Here is a 19879-nt window from a genome sequence, read left to right as displayed (position 1 = left end):
TACTGTTATATCTGTGCAAACCAAAAATGCTAAAATTACTTTCATTTACATATATTTTGGATTTGGGGTATTGTCAAAGTCTTTTATTATATACAGAGAACATAATGTAACTTTTATCCTAAGAGTTTTATGTGATATTATTGAAATAATAAATCTGATATCTTTGTAGGGTGTATCTTTTTTGTTTTGGTACTTGCCTATATGTAGTAAAATATGTTTAAATATATTTCAGTACTACACATTCACTTTAAAAATCAAAGAGGCAGCTGAGCTTAAAGTGCTACATCCTACAGACAATCACTATGTTATGAAGTCTGTGGCATCAGAGAAATGAATACTAAAGCAAGAATCATTGAGTTCTTCGCCGCCGCTCACTTTAGTCACGCTTTATAAAACTACATTACCCATGATTCCATTGTAGCCACTTACGGGTACCCGGATGGCTTTGACAAGTAGGCACGTTGGTGAGGCACAGCGGAGACTGGGGCGCACAACAGACTGAGCTGGAATTGCAGAGGTAAAGGCGCGCGGTCGGTCTTCGCCTCCCGGATACTGGGGAGTCCCGTGTCTGTCACAAACGTGAGCAGAGCGCTTTAACACTCTTATGTCAGCTCCTGAGACAGGCATAAAACAGTGAATTAACGTTTCTCTCCCCGTTTTTACATTTTTAATTTCTTTTGTTTGTTTGTTTTTGTGGGCACAGAAACTGGAGTCAGTCAGAGCGTTTTTTTGTTTTTTTTTATTTGTTGGCGCGACAGTACCAGAGCAGACAGTCGTTTCTGTTGGAAGCCTGGCCAGTGCTTCTTCAGTCCGGATGAAGGAGAGCTGGGCGCTGGCGGCTCCGTGACCCGGAGAAGTGAGGAGAACAGCGGACTGAGGGGAGGTTGTCACACCGCACCAGAAGCCGCGCTGCGCGTCTCGTGGTGAGTGCACATGCAGCGTCTTGTGTATACAACAAGGAATTAGCGTACTGTCCTCACAGCCAGTTGTGCTGCGTATCTCTGGCTACGTCTTCCCTTTTACATTAACCTCGTCGGCGCCGTTTACAGACAGCTCTCCGCATGCTTACTACTTGGGCACAGATGCACTTCAGTGTGGGCATGCAGTATGTAGTAAAGCGCATACAGTAAAAGCGCGCTGTGCCCCGTGGCTGCCCCCACCTGTTTGACATATCTCTGACATGTTTCATGGACATAGAATAAGAGATGACCGATGTATTCTGCGCCTTATCCCACATCTTTACGTTTGTCTCTTCATATTTTGATGTGACTTTAATGGGACTTAACTAATGCATTTACATACCAGCAGCATGACTGTGCGCCTCGCTCCATGGGGACATGTGATGGGAGCTCTGTGAACAGGTGAGGCTCTGTAGAGATGTGAATGACTAAATGTTAGAACAGAACACAGCAGCAGTGGCACATCCTGCAGTGGCAACAGCAGTGCTGTAGTCATGCTGGTGATTATCAGCTCTTGTTTGAGGTGCTCTGTGTGGAGGGGGTGTACAAAGGGAGAAAAGGGGGAGCTGAGAAAGTGGAGGAGACAGGAGAGGAGCAGAGTCAGTGTCTGGGCAGTGACAGTTGGGTATTTAAGGCCCCCGCAGAGACGTGCACAGGCTGCTTTAGTGCAGGTGTTGTTAGTATGCAGAGTAATGCTCCTCTGTCTGTCTATCTGTCTGTCTCACTCTCATATAGTCTGCAGTTGAAGCCTGAGTTCCTGTGTTGGCAAGTGGACTTGGACATAATGACTTCAACCCTGTGAATGCTGGAATGAAAAGGAGCTGGCCTTACCTTGGCAGCGTGCCGCTGTCGGTCAGACTTTCTCTATGTTCTTTGTGTGAGATAAACACTGAATGAGGACTTATAATATTGAGGTTACATATTTAGGTGTGGGCCCAGCTTTAGGCCTATTGTGCTGCTACCTGTGAGAGCGGGGCCAGTTGTCATAGCAACGGCCTTGTAGTTCCGCTGATGTTCCTCTGTCCTCATTGGCAGGGTCAGTGCACTGCACATCTCGGAGACGTGTGTCTGTGTTTCACTGTGCACCTGTGTACTAGTGTGTACTAGTGTGTACTAGTGTGTACTAGTGTGTACTAGTGTGTACTAATGTACCTGGGCCCACATGTGTACTTTGAGGGTGTGCAGGACCTTTTGTGTGTCTTGCTGCAGTTTGTAGGTGTGTGGGCTGATGGCACAGACAAGCTGCTGTGTGTCACAAATATATACCCTGCTGATATGACAGCCGACAGCTCAACCAATCACCTGTTTTCACTCTCTGCCTATCAGCATGTGAGGTTGCCATAGTCAGACGTCCTCTTGATATGGAGGTCGTCATGGTGATAGAAAAGACATAATGGACTCATACATGCACACTATATAGAAAAAGGAAGAAAAATGTGAAGGAAGGAAGAAAAAACGGGTATAAATATATCTTAGTCTAATTATGTGAGTTCTTAGTAAATATTTCAACCTGTTGCATAAATTCCTGCATCTAACTTTGACTAAACACAGCTCCAGAATGATTTGTCTTATGTGCAAGGTTGGTGGTTCCTTCCTTGTTGATCGGCAAAAAAATACTTCAGTGGCAGTAACAGTAAAAGAAAATGGACATCTTGTTCAAATTAATATAGTAGTCTGTTTTAGTTTTTGGTTGTTTATTTTCTTGTGTAGGGACAACATAACCTTCAAAGAAGACATGATGTATCTTTGGAAGTATTTAGTCTTAAACTATTATTATATACATTGATCATTATTTAACATTTTGTTCATTGATTGTAAAACAGAATATAGATCTAAAACAGCATGAAACAGAAATGAGTCCACTGACTTCCTCTTCAAAACTGCAGCGCTGATAACCAGGCTTCTTCATTTCACTAGGCCTCTAACAATAATTACTATATCGACTTATCGCTCAGTATATGAAAGTTGGAACAATATTTTTGGGGGGTTAATATTTATCTTGGGTATATTTCTTTGTATTACAGGGACATTTTTGGTTATGTTTTGGCTAGCTGATGAGATTTAAGCTATTAAAGGTGAAAAATAAATAACTTCTATGACTCATTCCAGATTTAAAATAATTAGTAGTTGTTTATTGCAACTCATGATTTTTTGACCATATTATAGATTTCGAATATTTTTTTCTGCTCTGGGTTCTTGTGTGAGTAGCCTCAGTTAGTTTCAATATTATCGTTATTGTCAATATTTACGTCACTTTTTTACTTTACTTAATTTTACTGTTGAAAAATTTAAAAAAAATTACATTTTTGAATCCAATGACCTGAATAATCTGTAAAAAGTACAGAGAAATGTGTGGAGTTAGAGGGCAGTTGAAAACAGACAATTTTGAGTACTTCAATATTCAAATGCCAGACAATACAGGATTACTCAAATGTGCATGGATCAATCAAAATGCAACTCTGAATAAACTAATCACAAGGGAACACTGTTAAAACATGATTAGTAGCTGATAAAAGTTAAATTTACATAAAACGTCCCCTTTAAAAGAGAAAGAGAATTTAAAACATCTCCTCAGAAACAAGGTTTCTGGCTGCAAGTTTTGGCATCCTTTTTCCTTTATTCACAATAAAAAGATGTAACACATCCTTTGAAGATTTAGGATCCTTTTTACTACTTTTAATTTGTGCAGAGTGCAAAGTACTATGGGAAAAATAATTAGTCCTGACTTTGTCCTTGGAGTGAGAGGTCCTGTCTTTTTACGACTTCTATTAATCTAATTGTCACCTGGAGTGAAATGGCTTTTGCCGCAGGCAGGTAAACGTGGCTCACCTCTCCCACACTCACACAGCACCCACACATCAGCCACCATTTAGCATTAGTGTAAGCCGTGCTAGTGTGCTTCATTCTGTTACCTCCCACACGCTACATTCATAAAACCTTCTCCTCTGACTCAAGAGGAGATTCGCCTTTCCCTCTTCTGGACCAACATGCACTTTTTTCAATACTTTTCTCTATATCACAAGTTAAATGCCACCCCAGTAAAGCTTTAGCTCTGTTGGCACCACCTTATTGGACCAGTAGGTACTTGTTTATACATAAGGAGGAAATTAAAACAATATATTTGTACAGATTTTTAAAAATTTAAAACATATCAAGTCAGATCTGTGGAGAGCAGTGTCGTGTGGTCAGGGCAATCAAGGCAAGCAGTTCTTGTCCAATAAAAACCCGAAAGCATCACGGATCAGAATTATTTGTATAACTAAGTAGTTATGAATTACATCCAAATAATCCTGTTTTCCCTTATCTCTGCCTGTTTGAAGCATGGTTGTGGTCATGGTGTCCTTTCATACACCCTACTGGCCACTGAGCAGACTGCATCAACTGCGGTTCCCGTGTGTCGTTAACTTGTGTTGTTGTTCTGTGCTATGGAGGCCATATTGTGCCACACTCTCTAGGCCAGCAAGTTGTTTTAGAGGCTTGTATATGTGTACTGAGGACCACAGCAGGCTCAAGCAGCACTGAATAAACCCAATGTGTAGTGAAGACCACAGTAGGCTCAAACAGCACTGAATAAACCCCATGATAAATCCATCAAGGAACAGGACATCTGAGGAGATTTCTATTAAATGCGCATGTGCAGCAGGAGATGCCAACAGCAGCGCCAACTTTCAACACAAGTGTCTAAAATAACTTGTTTTTACCACCAAGTCATTGTTTGTAGCTTCGTGTTTGTAATGATTAGATGTTAGTTAGAAATACAGACAGTCATTTGATCAAACATGAGTTAGTTTTGGGGCTAGTTTGTGTGAAATGGAGGATCTGCATGAAGCAGTGCAGTGACAGCGGCTGGGGCAACTAGGATCTATAGTCTATGCTAAGAGCCCATCTCATCTGTGACCTTTGTGTTTATGAAGGATCCACAGTGTTAGCAGAATAATGGGACTATTACACATGTGTGGAGGAACATGTGACTGGACCTACTCCACTTCAGGGAAATACAGTACGTTTCTTCAGCAAAAACTGGTTTTGATTTACATCTGTGAGAGGTGAGTATTAGTTCTAACTCAAGACTGTGTTTAAGGGGAAGTTTGTGACATATGGGGCTGTATTATAAGTGCACCTGTCTGACCACTGCACCTGTCTGACCAGTGCCCTGTTGCTGTTAGTATGTCTTCATGAATATACATTTTGTGTAGTAAGTGCATTACACATGTGTAGAGCTGTTGTATTTCGCTCGTATAATTTCTAGACACATAATAATAATTACATGGATAACAATAGTACTGAATGCTCAGGTGCATAAATGAGGTGTAAGAGTTGGACAAATCTGCGATGAAACAAATATTCCAATGAACTATGTAGGTCTAGGCTTCTCCAGTTTTACTCCAAAACAGCTTATTATATATATATTTAGTATACCGTTAAAAATAAATATACTAATTTGCAATGTAGTTTGTATTAAAAAATTGGCGTTATTAAATTGACAAAATATTTATGCCCACCAGTGTCTGCTTGCATACCCATAAAAGTTACCGCACACTGCAAAGGCAAACTTTACCAATAAAAACACCTGTAAATGAATAAAAGTAAATGGATAAGTATAAGAAAAAAACATCTCCATGGAGACAGTCAGGTGCTGGACTCCCACCAGAAAAGTTACATATTTAACAAGGACCAGAACAAGACAAAAACTGATCTTATCTTAATTCAGTTCTATACAGTACATTTCTTGTAATAGATTATTCAAATTACAAGATGTGTTCTTTCAAGATGTTAAAAGCAAATGTGTCAGTTTCATGTAACAGTATAGCAGTAAAACAACAGCTTGATGCCATATAATAAATAAGCAGATGCAATACAGGACACAATCTAAACTAGAACAATATAAATCATATGAACCATCTGCATTACTCGCCCCACAGTTTGAGAACCACTGCTCCAAGTCCTTCTTCACCTATAGCTCCCTGCTTGGCTCATCACCACCACCCACACCCTACGACTGGGCTGGTTGTAGCCGGTTTTAAGTCTGACAGCGGCAGGAGAGAGGGAGCTTCGACCTCTCACCTCCTGGAGGATGGAGGCAGCACAGAGCGGAGAGACCCAAAGAAGGATGATGGAGGGCAGGCAGGGGGGAGGTGGTGCTGAGGGGAGGGCAGCAAGAGGCGAGAGAGAGGTCAAAGAACAGGAGGGATTTGCAAAGGAAGAGAGGAGAGAGTGAGCTGGGGGAAGGGACAGAGGAGAGGACGGATGGGCCAGAAGAGAAAAAAGGGGTGATATATGAGGAGGATAGATGGAGAGAGAGAGGACCAGATAGAAGAGTGTGAAGCAGCGGCTGTGTACCTCTCCCTAACAAGCTGGACAGAATCAGCTCAATTATTAAAGAGGAGCGAGAGATGGGGAAAACACACACATGCACACAGCCTCATCCCGGTGTCTGGCAACATCCTGCCGTCTCACAAACTCTCAGCATCACACTCATTGTGCAGTTAGTCTCTCATCATACTGCATATTTCTGTACCAGCCAAAGAGATCTGCATTATCTGTATGTTTTTTATCACCATTCAAGATAGAGTTTAGCTCAGCTGTATAAAGCTTTGATGAAATTATATTTACGACACGAAGTGATAGAAAAGTAGAAGAAAAAAGGAAAACCTCAACAAACAACCCTCTTTGGATCAGTTATGTACATATGTGAAAGCATTCATCTGGCCTGAGTCTTGAATCAAACAAGGTCATCACCAAGTTCACTTTATAATATGGAAAATTCCACTGGGTCAGACTAATAAAGACAAGACACAGTGCTAATTTAACACCTAAAGTATTATGTTTTTAACATTATGAGTCAGTCAACAGTGATTCATGCAGGTACACCCTTCACACTTTGGCATTGCCATCACTGTGGTGATCCTCCAGTCCAGGCCCTGGGTGTCACTGAGTGAACTAAGGGTCTGCCTCCTCTCCTTTTCTTCCTCTCTTCCTCCTCACCCTTGTTACTTTCTTTTCTTCTTTCTTTGAGGAAGTATATGCCCCTGAGGGACTGAAGATTTGCTACCTTCCAGGAGAGAGTGAGAGAGGCAGACTTGCAGAGAGAGAGAGAGAGGTGTGGATGGGCGAGTGAGGGCCGTGGAGGGGGAGGAGAGAGAGAGATAAGGAAAGACAGAGACGAGCCGGGGAGAAGGGGGAAGATGGATGAATACACTGTGTGTGTGTGATACTGAGATCCAGGTAGACAGAGGGGCCGAAGGGCTTCTTATCCTCTCAGCACAAGTCATAATTTCTTGGTCTGCACAGCTGTGAGTGTGGCTGTGTTTGTGTGTGAGGAGCCTCGCTCAGGCTGCAGGCCAAGAAGTGGAAGAGGTACAGTTGTGTAGCTGTGGCGTGCAGAGCGGCGGGTGTGTGCGTGTGCGGCTGCTGTGGCTGATGAGCTGTCAGTACCTACAGTTGGAATGTTCACAAGGCGGCCATTGTTGTTCAAACAGCCAGCAGCTTTCTCCTTGGCAACGGGTGCTGCAGCAGCATCTCCCACAGCAACACTGGAGCAGGAGTTTGAGGCAAGAGAAGGAGGAGTCAGGAAGTCGGGGCCACGAAGCAGAGGCCCCTCTCCAAAACACTGGCCTCAAGGGCCGACTGGGAGCCTGGGTCCAACATATGGTCTGTGTGCTGTGCAGCAGACATGTTCTAGGGCCCAAGCTTGACTTATCTTTCTGTCACGACTTTGTGTGTGCTCCTTTGAGTTAGAGAGTACTACACACTTTTAGGGATTAACTGTATATTCAAATGTTTTTACCCATGTCTCTTTAATGGGCTGAGTCAAAAGTTAAAGTTAATACTAAAAAACAAAAGGCCAAAAAGACCATGATCAAGCAGAAATCCAGTTTGAAATGCACAATATAATATAATCATCACAGTGTTCACCATTACCATATATAATCATATGTACTAGAGTAGTTACCTCTCTTCTTCATGTAGCATGTTTGTGTTTACATTGCTTAACAGTGTCTCTCTTGGCACGCTCTGTGCTGGCTGCTCCCAGCTGGCGAGGTTGGTCACATGATCCATCTGAGGGGCAGCCATCAGCAGCAGCGTCAGGAAAATGCCTGAGGAGAGAGAGAGAGAGTGTCAGACTGAGTTTAATGTGAGGAGGGGGTCTGGGGAGGATGGTGGGGAGGGAGGTAGAGCTTTGGTGGGCAGGGGGCTGCTGCTGCTTCTGATGCTGTGGAGATGAGAAGAAGAGGAGGCAGAAATGATGAAGATGAAGGAGCAATACAGTCCTTTCCTTGGCCTAAAATAACTAGGCTCCAGCAGAAACCACAAGACAGAAGGGGAGAGTGGGGGGTTGGGGGGAGACTCATTTAGTGTTTCCTAGTGTTTGGAGCTACTTCTCTGGTCCCCCGTGTGCATCCCTGGCTAACAGTATGTTGTGTGTGTGAAGTCTGTTTAGATGTCTGCCTTTGTGTCTGCATATGTGTTTCTCTCTTCATTTGTTCCTGTGTCTTGTATGTGAGCCTGCGTGCACAGGCTTGGCAGGAGATGCAGCACACACACTGATGATGAAGATCATTAGGAATTTCCTGCAGCTGGGGAGGGAGGCAGCAGCGGGCTCTTTTCAGGGGTGGGGGGTGAGAACTGGAGAAGAGGTTGCAGTAGAGGAGAGCCTGGGTGGGTGGGGGGCGAAGGTTGTGGATGTCGGCATATTCCACTTTCTCACTGACATTTTTGTATGGAGCAGTGGCCAAGCAAGTTCAAAGTTCAACTCAGTTCGAAAAAGGCTGAGGCTGTTGGTTGTAGTTTGTGTGCATGCATTTTTAAGCCCGGTGGTGTAATATCACCTTTAGATTTACTAGGTCTGATTATGGATGAACTTGAGAGGGCGACGACTTGATCTGTAACCTGTGTTTGGCTGCATACTTGCTAATAGAGAAAACCATGTGTTAAAATTCCCCTACATAGTGTGCCATTTTATTTCATATCCACACACAGTTCAAGTTGCATGTACTGTTGGGAGAGTTGGCTTGTGTTTGATGCAAGGAGCAATATTAGAAACACATGTCATTGGACTTTGTAATTTAGTTGTTGAACAGTATTGCTGCACTTTAAATGTTACAAAATGCTTATATTTTTGTATCAAGCTAATTAAACTGAAACAGATCATATGTGATGCATGTTGATTCCCTCTTGCAGTGACATGTATCATTATCTCAGAATCTTAAAATATGAAATAATATATATTTTTTAATGTTGTTTGATGTGTTTTCCCACAGCATATTGTCATGCAAAGTGTAATGTATTAAGTCCAACACATGTTTACCATCTGCACGGGCGTTCTAGCTTTCCCTCCTCAGGGCCCGGACAGTGTGTCTCTTTGACTTCTGTTGAAGTTGTTAGTGTGTGTCAGTGCTGGAGGTTGCTGGGTTGAGGTGATGAGGAGGATGAGGATGAAGGAGAGGAGGATGGTGGTGTCACAGGGTCTCTGTGGACCCCCTGACCCACTTCCCCCTCCCCTCCCGCTTGCACACCTCTGCTCCTCTCCAGGCCGCACATGCACTCTCTCCCCATCTCCTCTGCACCCCCAACTCTCCCAACTCTTCTTATCTGTCTGTGTATATCCCCCCCCCCACCAACACCACCACTCTCATCTCCCCCATACCCCCCTCCCATCATGCCCCCCCACACCCCCCACCATACTGTCTCAGTGCTACTGCCTGTCTCTTAGCAACAACTGCACACCCGTTTGAGCTCGGCAAGTGCTTTTACAAACACACCCAGGAAGACACACACTGCACGCACATACACACACACAAGCGCACACAAAACTATAGCTCGTCATTGAGGACTGCTGCTGGCAGGCCTGTGAGTCTGTGAGCCTTTGTGCCACAGAGATAGATGGAGAGAGAGCAGATATGTTGTACAGCCACTGTGTGCATGGTGATTGAACCCTCTCACACAGCAGGCATAACAGGCCAAGTGCCCAGGCTGGAAACCACAAACTCCCTTGACTGCCCCACTGTTCTACTGCCTTTGAAAATAGGTAGGCCTCTGAATTAAGTTTTTTAGTTTTTTCTCATTATGTGCTATAGTCAGTGCTATCGATCTATCTCAATTTCCAATTCCATTTAATTTTTTCTTTTCAAAAACAAAGTAAAAATTGCTTTAAGTATTGATTTCATGGACATAAACAAGAGTTTAAACCAGTGCCATAAAACATAGTCCAATTTATTCCTCCAAAGTCCAAACTCTTCTCCAAACCAGAGTTTGGATGTTGGCAGAGGGTTGGCAGTGGATCTCTCGATTAAAAAGACCTAAGCATATCATTAACGATTAGACATGACTGAATCTCAATCTTGATTCAAATGCGATTATTTGCGGGGTAGAAATGAAGAGCTGTAAATATGATTGAGTTTGCGTTTCCTATGGATGCCTCTTTTTTAAGTTGAGGGTAATGTGTGTAAGCCCTGAGACAGTCTTCAGGCATTGATAAAGAGACTCACAAGGCCAAATAAAATGTATCAATAAGAACATGACAATGACAAGAGGCTCATATTTTGGGGAAACAACAGTATGCACTACTAGAGCCAGTGCAGACCCACTGTGGACCCTGGTATTCCCAGTGCTTTCTCCAACTGGGGATAGAGTATAATTTAACAAAAAACTAATAAACAAACAAAACATTCAATCACATTCTTCAGTTATGCATGGTTGTGGGCAGTCTTAAGAATGACTGCAGTGGGCCTAATTGGCAGAATGAATAGACCTAGAGTTTAACAGGTCAGAAAGATAACATTTTATTTCAAGTGTAAGAGAATCCAATATATCATATGAATCTTACGCATTTTATAACATTATTCGCTCAGGTTCTGTAAAATACATTGAAATGAAGTATTCAGCATCACTATGGAAGGCAGTGAATTTATTGGAACCAGGCTGAGTGATGCTAGGGGTGTTAGCTTAAACAATGAATCATAGCGGAAGTATTTTATTGGCTGGCACCTTTCAGCTCAGTTTGAGACACCCCCCACAGAGTTGAGTAAAAGGATATTTGCATGTGTGTCTTTGTTTTGTGCCTGTGTGTACAAATGGGAGATGTATGTCTTTATGTGCAAATGGATGTGTGAGTGTGTGGGAGGATGGAGCAGGGAGGGGGGCATATTTGCATGCATCTCTGTGTCACTGCGTGTGTTGTGTTGAGTGACAGCGTATGTGTAAGCACGTGCCACAATGTTTAATTAAAGCATGTGTTCTTTCTTGCACACCGGTCGGATGAATTAACAAATGCTGTTAATTAGAAGAGAGTGAAAGTGAGAATGGTGGAGCTGGAGGAGAGATGGTAGGCTATAGTGGGCATGGCGAGGCTGTGGGTGGCGCGCTCTCTAAAGTATTGATGTGTAGTGCGTGCATGCGTAATGTTTGTGTGTCCCACTTGTGTGGCTGTCTGCCACAGCCCTCCTCCTCCCCTCTATAAAACTTTTTCTCGTTCTTTTCTCCCTCTCGTGCCATGACATCTCTCACTTCTCCTTCACTTCTGCTGTCTCACGCTTTCCTCTTTTGCACTTTTCTTTAGCTCCACTGTCTTTAGCCGCTCCTCTCGCTGTTTCTCCTCTCTCTTAATCGGAGCCATATGTTGGAGAGGGAGGCAGAGCGAGCCGATGATGGACAGCGCTGCGTAGTTGCATGTTGGAAGGGCTGCTGATACAGTGTGCCTGAGCCAGCCCAGCCTGTGTATTTGTGCAAGCCTGGCCAACGTTTGTGCTACTAGACCATGCAGATGTCACGTGTGACTGCAGAGCACGTGTGATCCAGATTTTATTGTTTCTTTTTACATGTATTCTCTAATCCCTCCATCCTCTCTTTCTGTCACCTTCATTTCTCCATCCTCTTAACACCTCTTTGTTCATCACCTCTCTGCTTCCCCCTGGTGGCTGCGATTATTCACACATTCTTGTTCTTGCCCCTTCCAGTGCCAGTGCTTTGTAATGCATATGCATCAAATTGGCAAAATGTGGTATGAATTTCGTGAGTCCATTACGCCCACCTGTTAGATTGTCATATCTAATACGTCACTTATAAATTGCACAGCATTGATAATTCTGTGTTGCTGGCCAATTAGTTTGTGCTAAACTGCAACCTATAGGCTACATGCTTCACATGGGAACCAGGCGACTCATTATTAGACGAAAAACTGAGTGTCTGTTTTACCAACTCACAACAGCACTTTGTCTTGAAATAATTATACTGCAAGTCATCTCTCGCTCTCATTTTGTCTGAGATGGTGCGGTGCTCACCAAAATACTGATTTGAGTCTGGTCTGATGCATGCTGTGACATCATGAACTAATCTTTTATTCTCTTTTTCACTCCCTCCCCTCCCTCTCTGTCCTTATCTCTCTATCTATCCATCCGTCTATCCGTCTGTCGGTCTGTGGGCCTCTTCCAGCAGCCATGGGCCGGAGACAGGAGCAGAAGGGAGAGAGAGTGTGCAAGCTCTCCACTGCAGTATTGATGACCCAATGATCCCCTGCAGAACTGAGCCAGTCAAGCAGACACAGCCAGGCTCAACTCTGAATCCGAATCACAACTGCTGCCACAACTCTTAGGTAAAGACAATCTCAGGAGGAGCATATGAGTTGTGTATGTAGGGTTCGGCGATAGGATGAAAAAATAAAATCATGATTTTATGAGAGCCAGATTATAATCTATGCACAATACCAATTTAAGAGTAAAAAGGTGACTAAAGCCACATGCTGCTTTTGAGAGTTCACACTTCACTGTGATTGGCTGAATCCACATGTCAGTCACTCAATGTCTAAATGAGGTTGAAGAAAAGGAGCACTTGGTTGGAGGAAATGTCTGTGTTTGAGCATAGAGCTGCATTACACAGAAAAGCATTGAATCATGATAGCTTTCTGTGAATGTGATGTGATGTTTTCTGTTTGCAGGTTAATACTTCAATACATCTCCATCATCCCCTTTCCCTCTGCTACCCTCTGCTTAAGTGCATCTGCTGAATGAGCGGTTTGTCGGATCACCTCCGTTCGGGCCGCTTCGTGCCTCCACTGGGCTGTGGTGGGCCGAGGTTAGACGAGCGAGGCTTTGTGGGAGGGCTTCAGGAGCCTGAGCTGTGGAGCAGGGAGCTGGGACTGCAGGATCTCTCCAACAATGAAGTGGCCTTGGTGAACCCAGAGCACGTGGCCCCCTCCTCTCCCTCTGCCCTATCCAACGGGCTGCACCGACAGGGCAGATTGGGGCTCGGGGCCTGCAAACAGAGGCACATAGACCCGGCTGTGGACCACCTCTTCACACAGACGCTGATTAACATGCAGACTCACATGGAGGTCAGCTCCTTCATGGCTCCTGAACACTCTAGGACATCATCTCAGCCCCTCTCTCTGACTGTGCATTCTGGAGATCTCCCCAGCCCCAACACTCGGATGGCTGCCCCTGTTCCAAACACAGAGACTGACTCCACTTTCTGTCCTAATGAAAGCACAGAGTCTTCTTCTGCTCCAGTTGAAGGGGAGAAAAAGTATGCACTGCGCAGCTCTGGGCGGCCCCGCTTCCCTTGTCACCTGCGCAAATCAACCCGGCTGCGACGCTCCTCCGATAACATAGACAAGAGAATAGGCCAAGAGAGAGAAGCTGATGTGAGTGTGGCAACAGAGGAGAAAATGTGGACTGTCAAACATGAGGAAACACCAGTTGTCCAAAAAGAGGAACAGCCCAAAGTGGAGGCTGTGGCTCCCACAGCTCCCTGTCCTACAGATATCCCTCTGGCTCTTACTGTCCCCAAACCCCTCTCCAAACCTGAGCCCAGACTTGGCCATAGGCCAGGACCAAAATCTCGATGCCGGCCTTTAACGAAGCCTGTTCACAAAGCTGCTCCCAAAAGCATTTTGAGACAGCGTCAGGCAGCACAAGCACTGGCCATGGCTCGGGCTGCCACTCACGTGCCCTTTACCTCTCCATGCCCCGCCCCTCGGATTTCTACAAGAGTGGATGCTGAAGGAATGCCCCTCAATGGCAGGAGGAGAGGACGCTTCACTGGTGTAAGTATATATTTTATTCTGCAATTTCCAAATTATCAAAATGTAATGTCAACCTTTGGATTGCACTGATACTTTCAGGTGAGAAGGATTGTTGTCAAGGTGGCTCGTATTCCTGTCAGCCTCAGCCGTCGCCAGAAAAGCTACAAGATTTCCAACTTGGATACACTTTCAGTCACAGAGAAATCCAATGAAGGCAGTGTGGAGGGATCTGATGCAGTCCGAGAGCCAACAGCCCTCCTCCGCATGAAGAATAATGGGAAGAGTGTGATGGTGATGTTTCCTCCTGGAGAAATGCCCGTTATACTGAAACGTAGACGGGGACGCCCCCCTAAACAGCCTCCACTTGGACTTCCAGGAGACCCTTTGCCCATTCCTGGGACCCCAGCTGTGGACAGTGGAAATTCAGAGCCTCCAAAGAAACAACGCAGGCGCCGTCGGACTAAACTACCATGCCCCTTTCCATCTTATGTTAATGACACTAATGATGTTAAGAGTGAATATGGGGATGTGCTGTCCAAACTGGCCTTTTTGAATCGTCAGCCTCCTGCCACAGGACGCTGCTCTCCCCCTCGCTGCTGGACGCCCAGCGAGCCGGAGAGCTTCCATACACCAATGGAAAACCCCGGGATCTCCACTCTTTTACACAGGCTCACAGGGTGCAGGCGGCCCAGAGGTAGCAGAGGAATGGGAAGGGGAGGGGGTGTGGGCAGAGGCAGTGGAGTGGCAGGGGGCATTGGAGGAATTGAGCAAAGTAAAAGCACTTTCAGTGACTTCTTTGAATCTATTGGTAAAAAGAGGAAACTGAGTATGTCTGACCATGGACTACCTAGGAAAAGGGGCAAGGGGGGGCACGGAAGGGGTGGCGGTGTAGTGGGTACTGAACCTGGGGTTGAGAAGACAGTAAGAAAGAGGCGAATGAGAAAAAATGGTACGTTTAAAGGGGATACTTTTTCCATGGGACATGACTGGCTCAATGGGGTAGAGGGCTGGGGGGAGGAGGGGGGATTAGACAAAGTGAGGAGTGGGTATCAGTTCTGTGGTCCATCCCGAGGGGGCTTCTCTTCTTGTGAGTATGGGCGCGGAGCATTCAGTGGTCCAGGAGGGGGTAGAGGAGGTGGGCCAGCTGGAGAAGACCAAAGCCTCTTCGCTGGATATTTTCGGTCCCTTCTCGATTCAGATGATTCATCAGACTTATTGGATATTTCCTCAGCACAGGCAGACTCAAACAAAAGTCAGTGTAACCCCAGTTATGAGGGTTCTAGCAGTGGTATGAACCCAGGGTTTCCCAAGTGGAGTTCCAAAGGTGCAGCAGGAGAGGGGGCACCACAGGGGCATAGTTCCTCAGCCAGGCCTTCATACAGCTATATCAGTCCAGCCCAAATGTCTCCTACCAGATCTTCTTATCCCAAATCTACCCCTCCCTCTCTGTCCCACTCCCCAAGCTCCCACAACACGGGAACCTATGGCCACTACTCCTCTGGTTACTCCTCCTCCTCTCCAGCAGGGCTGTCCCAGAGGTCCCCTGACTGCAGCTTTGCATATGGCAAAAACACTCCAGCTGGATACTCAAACTACCCGACAGGTCCCAAACGGGGATTTGGTGCATATAATTCTTCAACAGGCCCTAACTCCCCAGGAGGAGGGTACATGTCTGTGGCTAAAGGAGGACCCTTCAATCCCTCCTCTCCAGATAGTTTCAAACAGTACAACTCCAACCAGTGGAGCTACAGGTCAGTACTATTTTATTATTCACACTAAAATGTTCAATCAATTCTTTCTATATATAATTTATAGTTCATGGACATGACATTTTAAAATCATTGGCATATTATAATCTTAAAGTGACAAGTTATTGTTGTTTTGTTTTGATTTGTAGACAAACCTATGGCTCTTGGTCTGATGGCTGTGGATCTCAGTATCATGGCTTTAATGAATATGGCTCTAATGAATCTAAAGACATCTTGGACATTTCAAACTACACGCCCCAGAAAGCCAAGCGGCTGCCTTTCCCTGAGAGCCTCTCCGAGTCATCCTCTGACTCCTCGCACCTGAGCTCTGCTGCATGTGGCCACCCCTCCTCTGGCCCATACAGACATAGTGAGGCATCCCATCTGCCCATGAGTGGAGAGGGGGGCCAGTCCAGCCTGTCCAGCCTGGAGAAGTTAATGATGGACTGGCATGAGAGCGCCACAGGACCCTCTTATAACTGGAGTCAAAATGTGCTCTTTCAAGGAGGGGGACCCTCCAAACCAGGACGTGGGCGAAGAAAACGGACAGAAATGGATAAAGAAGGCAGTTCTGCTTTGCACTCACATTCACCGTCTGGTTCCTCTCCAACACCAGGACCTAGAAGAGGTGTGGGGCGGGGCCGGGGGTCCCGAGGGGGCAGAGGGGGGCTGTCTCCCTGTCAGAGGTCTGGGGCTAAAGGGAGAGGAAAGGCACAGCTGGCTCAAACTGGAAGTAGTCTTGGAGGGACTCCTGGGGCCTTGGAGGGTCCTGCCCTGTGCCATGAAGCTCTGGACTATTACAGTGGGGACAGCAGCAGCCTTTCTCCTCTGGCCACGCCAAACCCTCCTCCCCCCTCCAGCTATCTGCAGGAACCCTGTGAGTACACCTCTCCTTACTCTGCCCACCCCTCCACACCTTCTTCAGAGGAAAGATATCCAACTCTGTTCCCTGGGGAGTCCTCTTCCTCCCTGTCGCCCAGTGTATCCTCTCCCCCCTATCCTCCCAAACCTACCCCTCCTCCCCCACAGACCTACCATCCCCGGACCTTCTCCCCATCCTGCTCCCCTTCACCGAGAATTACACCTCATTGTGGCACAGCCTTGAGCCCCTCACATCGCCCACCACCAAAAGAGCCACAGTTCTCCCAGTATGACTCCCCTAGTTACTGCAGCTCCCCCTACTGGTACGGACAATCTCACAGTGGCAGCCCGAGCCCACAAATGCACAACACACACTCAAATACAGCCATTCATGCACACAGTAACCCTCATACAAGCCCCCATGGAGCATCACAGGGGAATTCACTGAGTAATATGCATGTGAACCCAGTGCAGCTTGACTCACAGCACCAAAGCACTAACATGTCGTCCCATATGAGTGCCACCCTATCCCACGCCCTACCCCAAAACCAGCCAAATGCCCACCTCTCCCCACACTCAACCCCAAACCTGCACTCTGCCACCGGGCTTTACAAGGAACGTAGCCCCCCATCTGGCATGGCCCCTCATACAGTGAGCACAGGTCATCGCCTAGGTCCTATGCCTCTGTCTCCTTATCCCAAACCCTCCTTGGACTCTTCACCCCATCAGGAGGACATAAGTGGCTTCTCCATGTCCCAGCCATCCTACCAGGGCATGGGACCACGATACCCCTCCCAAGCACCTCCCGGAGGGGGTGTGCTTTGCCAACTCTTGGATCAAGCCAATGAGGACAGCTTCAGCGTCACCAGCCTGTAATTACAGGTTGGTCCCACATTTTTGCATGAAGATGATATAAATATTTCTGATGTAGACAAGACACTGAAAGTATAGATTTTTAACTACTGTTTGTTAATAAGTAAGATATTGATTGGTCATTATATCTCAATCTATGTTTACCACAATAAAGTTTCAGAGCCAATTATTATTAATGAATAAGTCAATTGTGAACATAGATTTTACAAACTGTATAAAACGTACCAGATAAAACATATTATTATTTTTTAGAATATTGTTATGCAAACACACCACAGACTTCAAACCACAGCTTTCCATCACAACCTGCGTTGTTTTTTTTTTCTACAGCTACCACATTACATACAGACTTAATCTAAAACTGCTGTGCATGAGGCAGCATTAGGCATTAAGCAGTTTTAACTCTGTCCCATCACTAATGCAGAAAAACATGATGCTGTTCTTAATCAGTGTATATGCAGTGTCCACAGTATAAACTTTTTACACAATCCTTTTCTCCTCTTTCTTTCAGATGCATTTCCAAGCTTTTACAGATTTTGCAAGCATTTTTCTTTTGTTTTTAAGGAGAATACTTTGTAAGAGACTGCGAACTGAAGGGTGAGAATTTAGCTGCCAGCATTTGGACAGTAAAGCTTTAATTCTCCAGCTCTGACAATCAAAATCAAACTGCAACTTTTACACCTTTAGCATGACTACGACAAGTACACACATCCAAGCAGCCCCATGCATGTGCAGCAGCTACCTGGACACCTGTGAGTCATAAGTGTACACCCAAATGCAGACTTAGCTGGAACAAGCGAAAGGCAGAGAAGAAACTCAAAACAGATGCTGATGGATCGAGACAAACCTCAATACTACAAGAACACCCTGAAGTTTGCTTTTTTTAATGTTCGGTGCATTCGCAAATTGGTAAAAAAAAAAAAAAAATCCACTCTGCGTTTTCTGTGTTTTCTTATCAACTGCTTATCTTCTGCTAAAAACAACGTCTTGGCTCAACTAATGGATCCTGCCTATCTGTCTCGTGCCCTAACGTAAAAACCACTTGTAAGCCTAAAAATCAACCATACAGTCAGTCGCTGCTCTGTGCACTCCCCATGTTGTGTCCCATGAGAGAAACATGGACTGCAGAACCAATCCCTGCTCTGAAAATACCAGCATCTGTACAGAACATACGGTTCCAGATCTGAAACCCAAGCTCTTTGTTCTACATTTTGAAGGTCCCACATCTTCATGCCAGAATCTGCTTTTGTGGGGAGGATGATGACTGCAGCATGGAGATTTAGCATCCTGTGTTATAGCTATTTTCACGACAAGAGAAGAGACATTCAGATCACTTAATGACCCCAAAGAGAATATAGAGTGACTGCATGTACTTGTGTGCATATGAATGTATGATCGATGAGTGCGGGGTCTTGTTGATGGGCTTTTCTCCATCTTTCACTCTTTCCCTTCTTTTTCTGTGGTCTTGTGTTGTTTGGTGCTTTTGTGAAGAAAAGATGTATATCTGTCTGTTACATATCATGTATGTATTTGAGGTGCAAAATATTTAAATACACATTCTGTTCTGGCCATTGGTACCACTGTCTATAAGTTGTGGTTTTTAACTGGGTCTGGGGAGGTCTGAACATGTGTGCGTGTGCTGTAGAGCAGCTCTGTCTGGGACTGCGAGCAGAGGGTTCAGTCAAGGACACAATTCGACAGGGAGTGAGAGGGAAGGGGAGGGAGAGACAGGAATTGATGGTGGGGAGCACAGGGAGGATAAAGCGGAGAGAAGAGGAAATAAAAAAGACTGAGAGAACCAGAAGAGTCTCATCGAAACATACCAATTCATAATTCCTCTCCCAAATAAGCACAGTGCCATTGTCGATCCTGAAGGCTCCTGAACAAACAAGAAAAGACATATGAACATGCTGCTTGTACATGTGTGCATGTGCAACTTGAGTATGTGTGTTTTTACACAGAAAGGCCAGGGCACAAACACAGACAGGGGTGGGTTGCAGTATTTTGTGTACAGTTTGTCAACAGACAGTCCAAACAGAGACAGACATGTCCAGAGGAGACATTTGCTCAGACATTCCTCTGTACAGTGGAAAGGGCAGTGTCCACACACACAGCCCACATATAGTCTCTCACAGCTCTGCAGATGTACCCTATAGTGCATCTGTAAAGAAAAAGCATATAAGGACAGGACAGTGATGACATGTTATTTAGTATATTAGCCTACATTTGAGTTAACAGTTCATGGTAACAAAGTCTTTAGTTTTTTGACAAATCTGCTGCAGATGTAAATTGAGAGAGTGGCTTTATCATTAAAACAGCAGCTGTTCAGGCCAAAAGACACAAAGAAAGACAAACCTAATAGGCCTAGAAAATTCTAACCTTGTGTGACTGTTCAGTAGGGATGATCAGAGAGACCACAA

The 19879-nt window shown here is 45.2% G+C and overlaps 1 protein-coding gene across 7 annotated transcripts; it reads left to right on the top strand.

Moving 5' to 3' along the window:
• Positions 1-383: 383 nt before the first annotated feature.
• ahdc1 (AT hook, DNA binding motif, containing 1) lies at positions 384-19036 on the top strand. Of its 7 annotated transcripts, none has more exons than XM_055225208.1 (7): positions 384-517; positions 704-923; positions 12390-12549; positions 12892-13998; positions 14077-15728; positions 15875-17468; positions 17971-19036. In XM_055225208.1, exons 4-6 carry the CDS (start codon positions 12961-12963, stop codon positions 17460-17462), a joined length of 4278 nt encoding a protein of 1425 aa, XP_055081183.1. In that variant the 5' UTR covers positions 384-517; positions 704-923; positions 12390-12549; positions 12892-12960; the 3' UTR covers positions 17463-17468; positions 17971-19036. The 7 variants fall into 7 exon arrangements, with proteins under 7 accessions (XP_055081183.1, XP_055081185.1, XP_055081187.1 ...); XM_055225210.1 differs by having other exon boundaries at positions 423-517; positions 759-923; XM_055225209.1 differs by having other exon boundaries at positions 514-579.
• The last annotated feature ends 843 nt before the right edge of the window (positions 19037-19879 follow it).

Source organism: Periophthalmus magnuspinnatus, chromosome 11 (genome assembly GCF_009829125.3).
Source record: "Periophthalmus magnuspinnatus isolate fPerMag1 chromosome 11, fPerMag1.2.pri, whole genome shotgun sequence".
Taxonomy (NCBI): domain Eukaryota; kingdom Metazoa; phylum Chordata; class Actinopteri; order Gobiiformes; family Gobiidae; genus Periophthalmus; species Periophthalmus magnuspinnatus.
Note: the sequence above shows the minus strand (reverse complement) of the source record. Positions and strands in the feature narration are given on the sequence as shown.

Coding starts and splice junctions, on each gene's coding strand:
- ahdc1 (XM_055225208.1), top strand. CDS start 12,961: ATGAGCGGTTTGTCGGATCACCTCCGTTCGGGCCGCTTCGTGCCTCCA. Junction 13,999..14,076: donor GGAGAGGACGCTTCACTGGT/GTAAGTATATAT, acceptor TGATACTTTCAG/GTGAGAAGGATTGTTGTCAA. Junction 15,729..15,874: donor TCCAACCAGTGGAGCTACAG/GTCAGTACTATT, acceptor TTTGATTTGTAG/ACAAACCTATGGCTCTTGGT.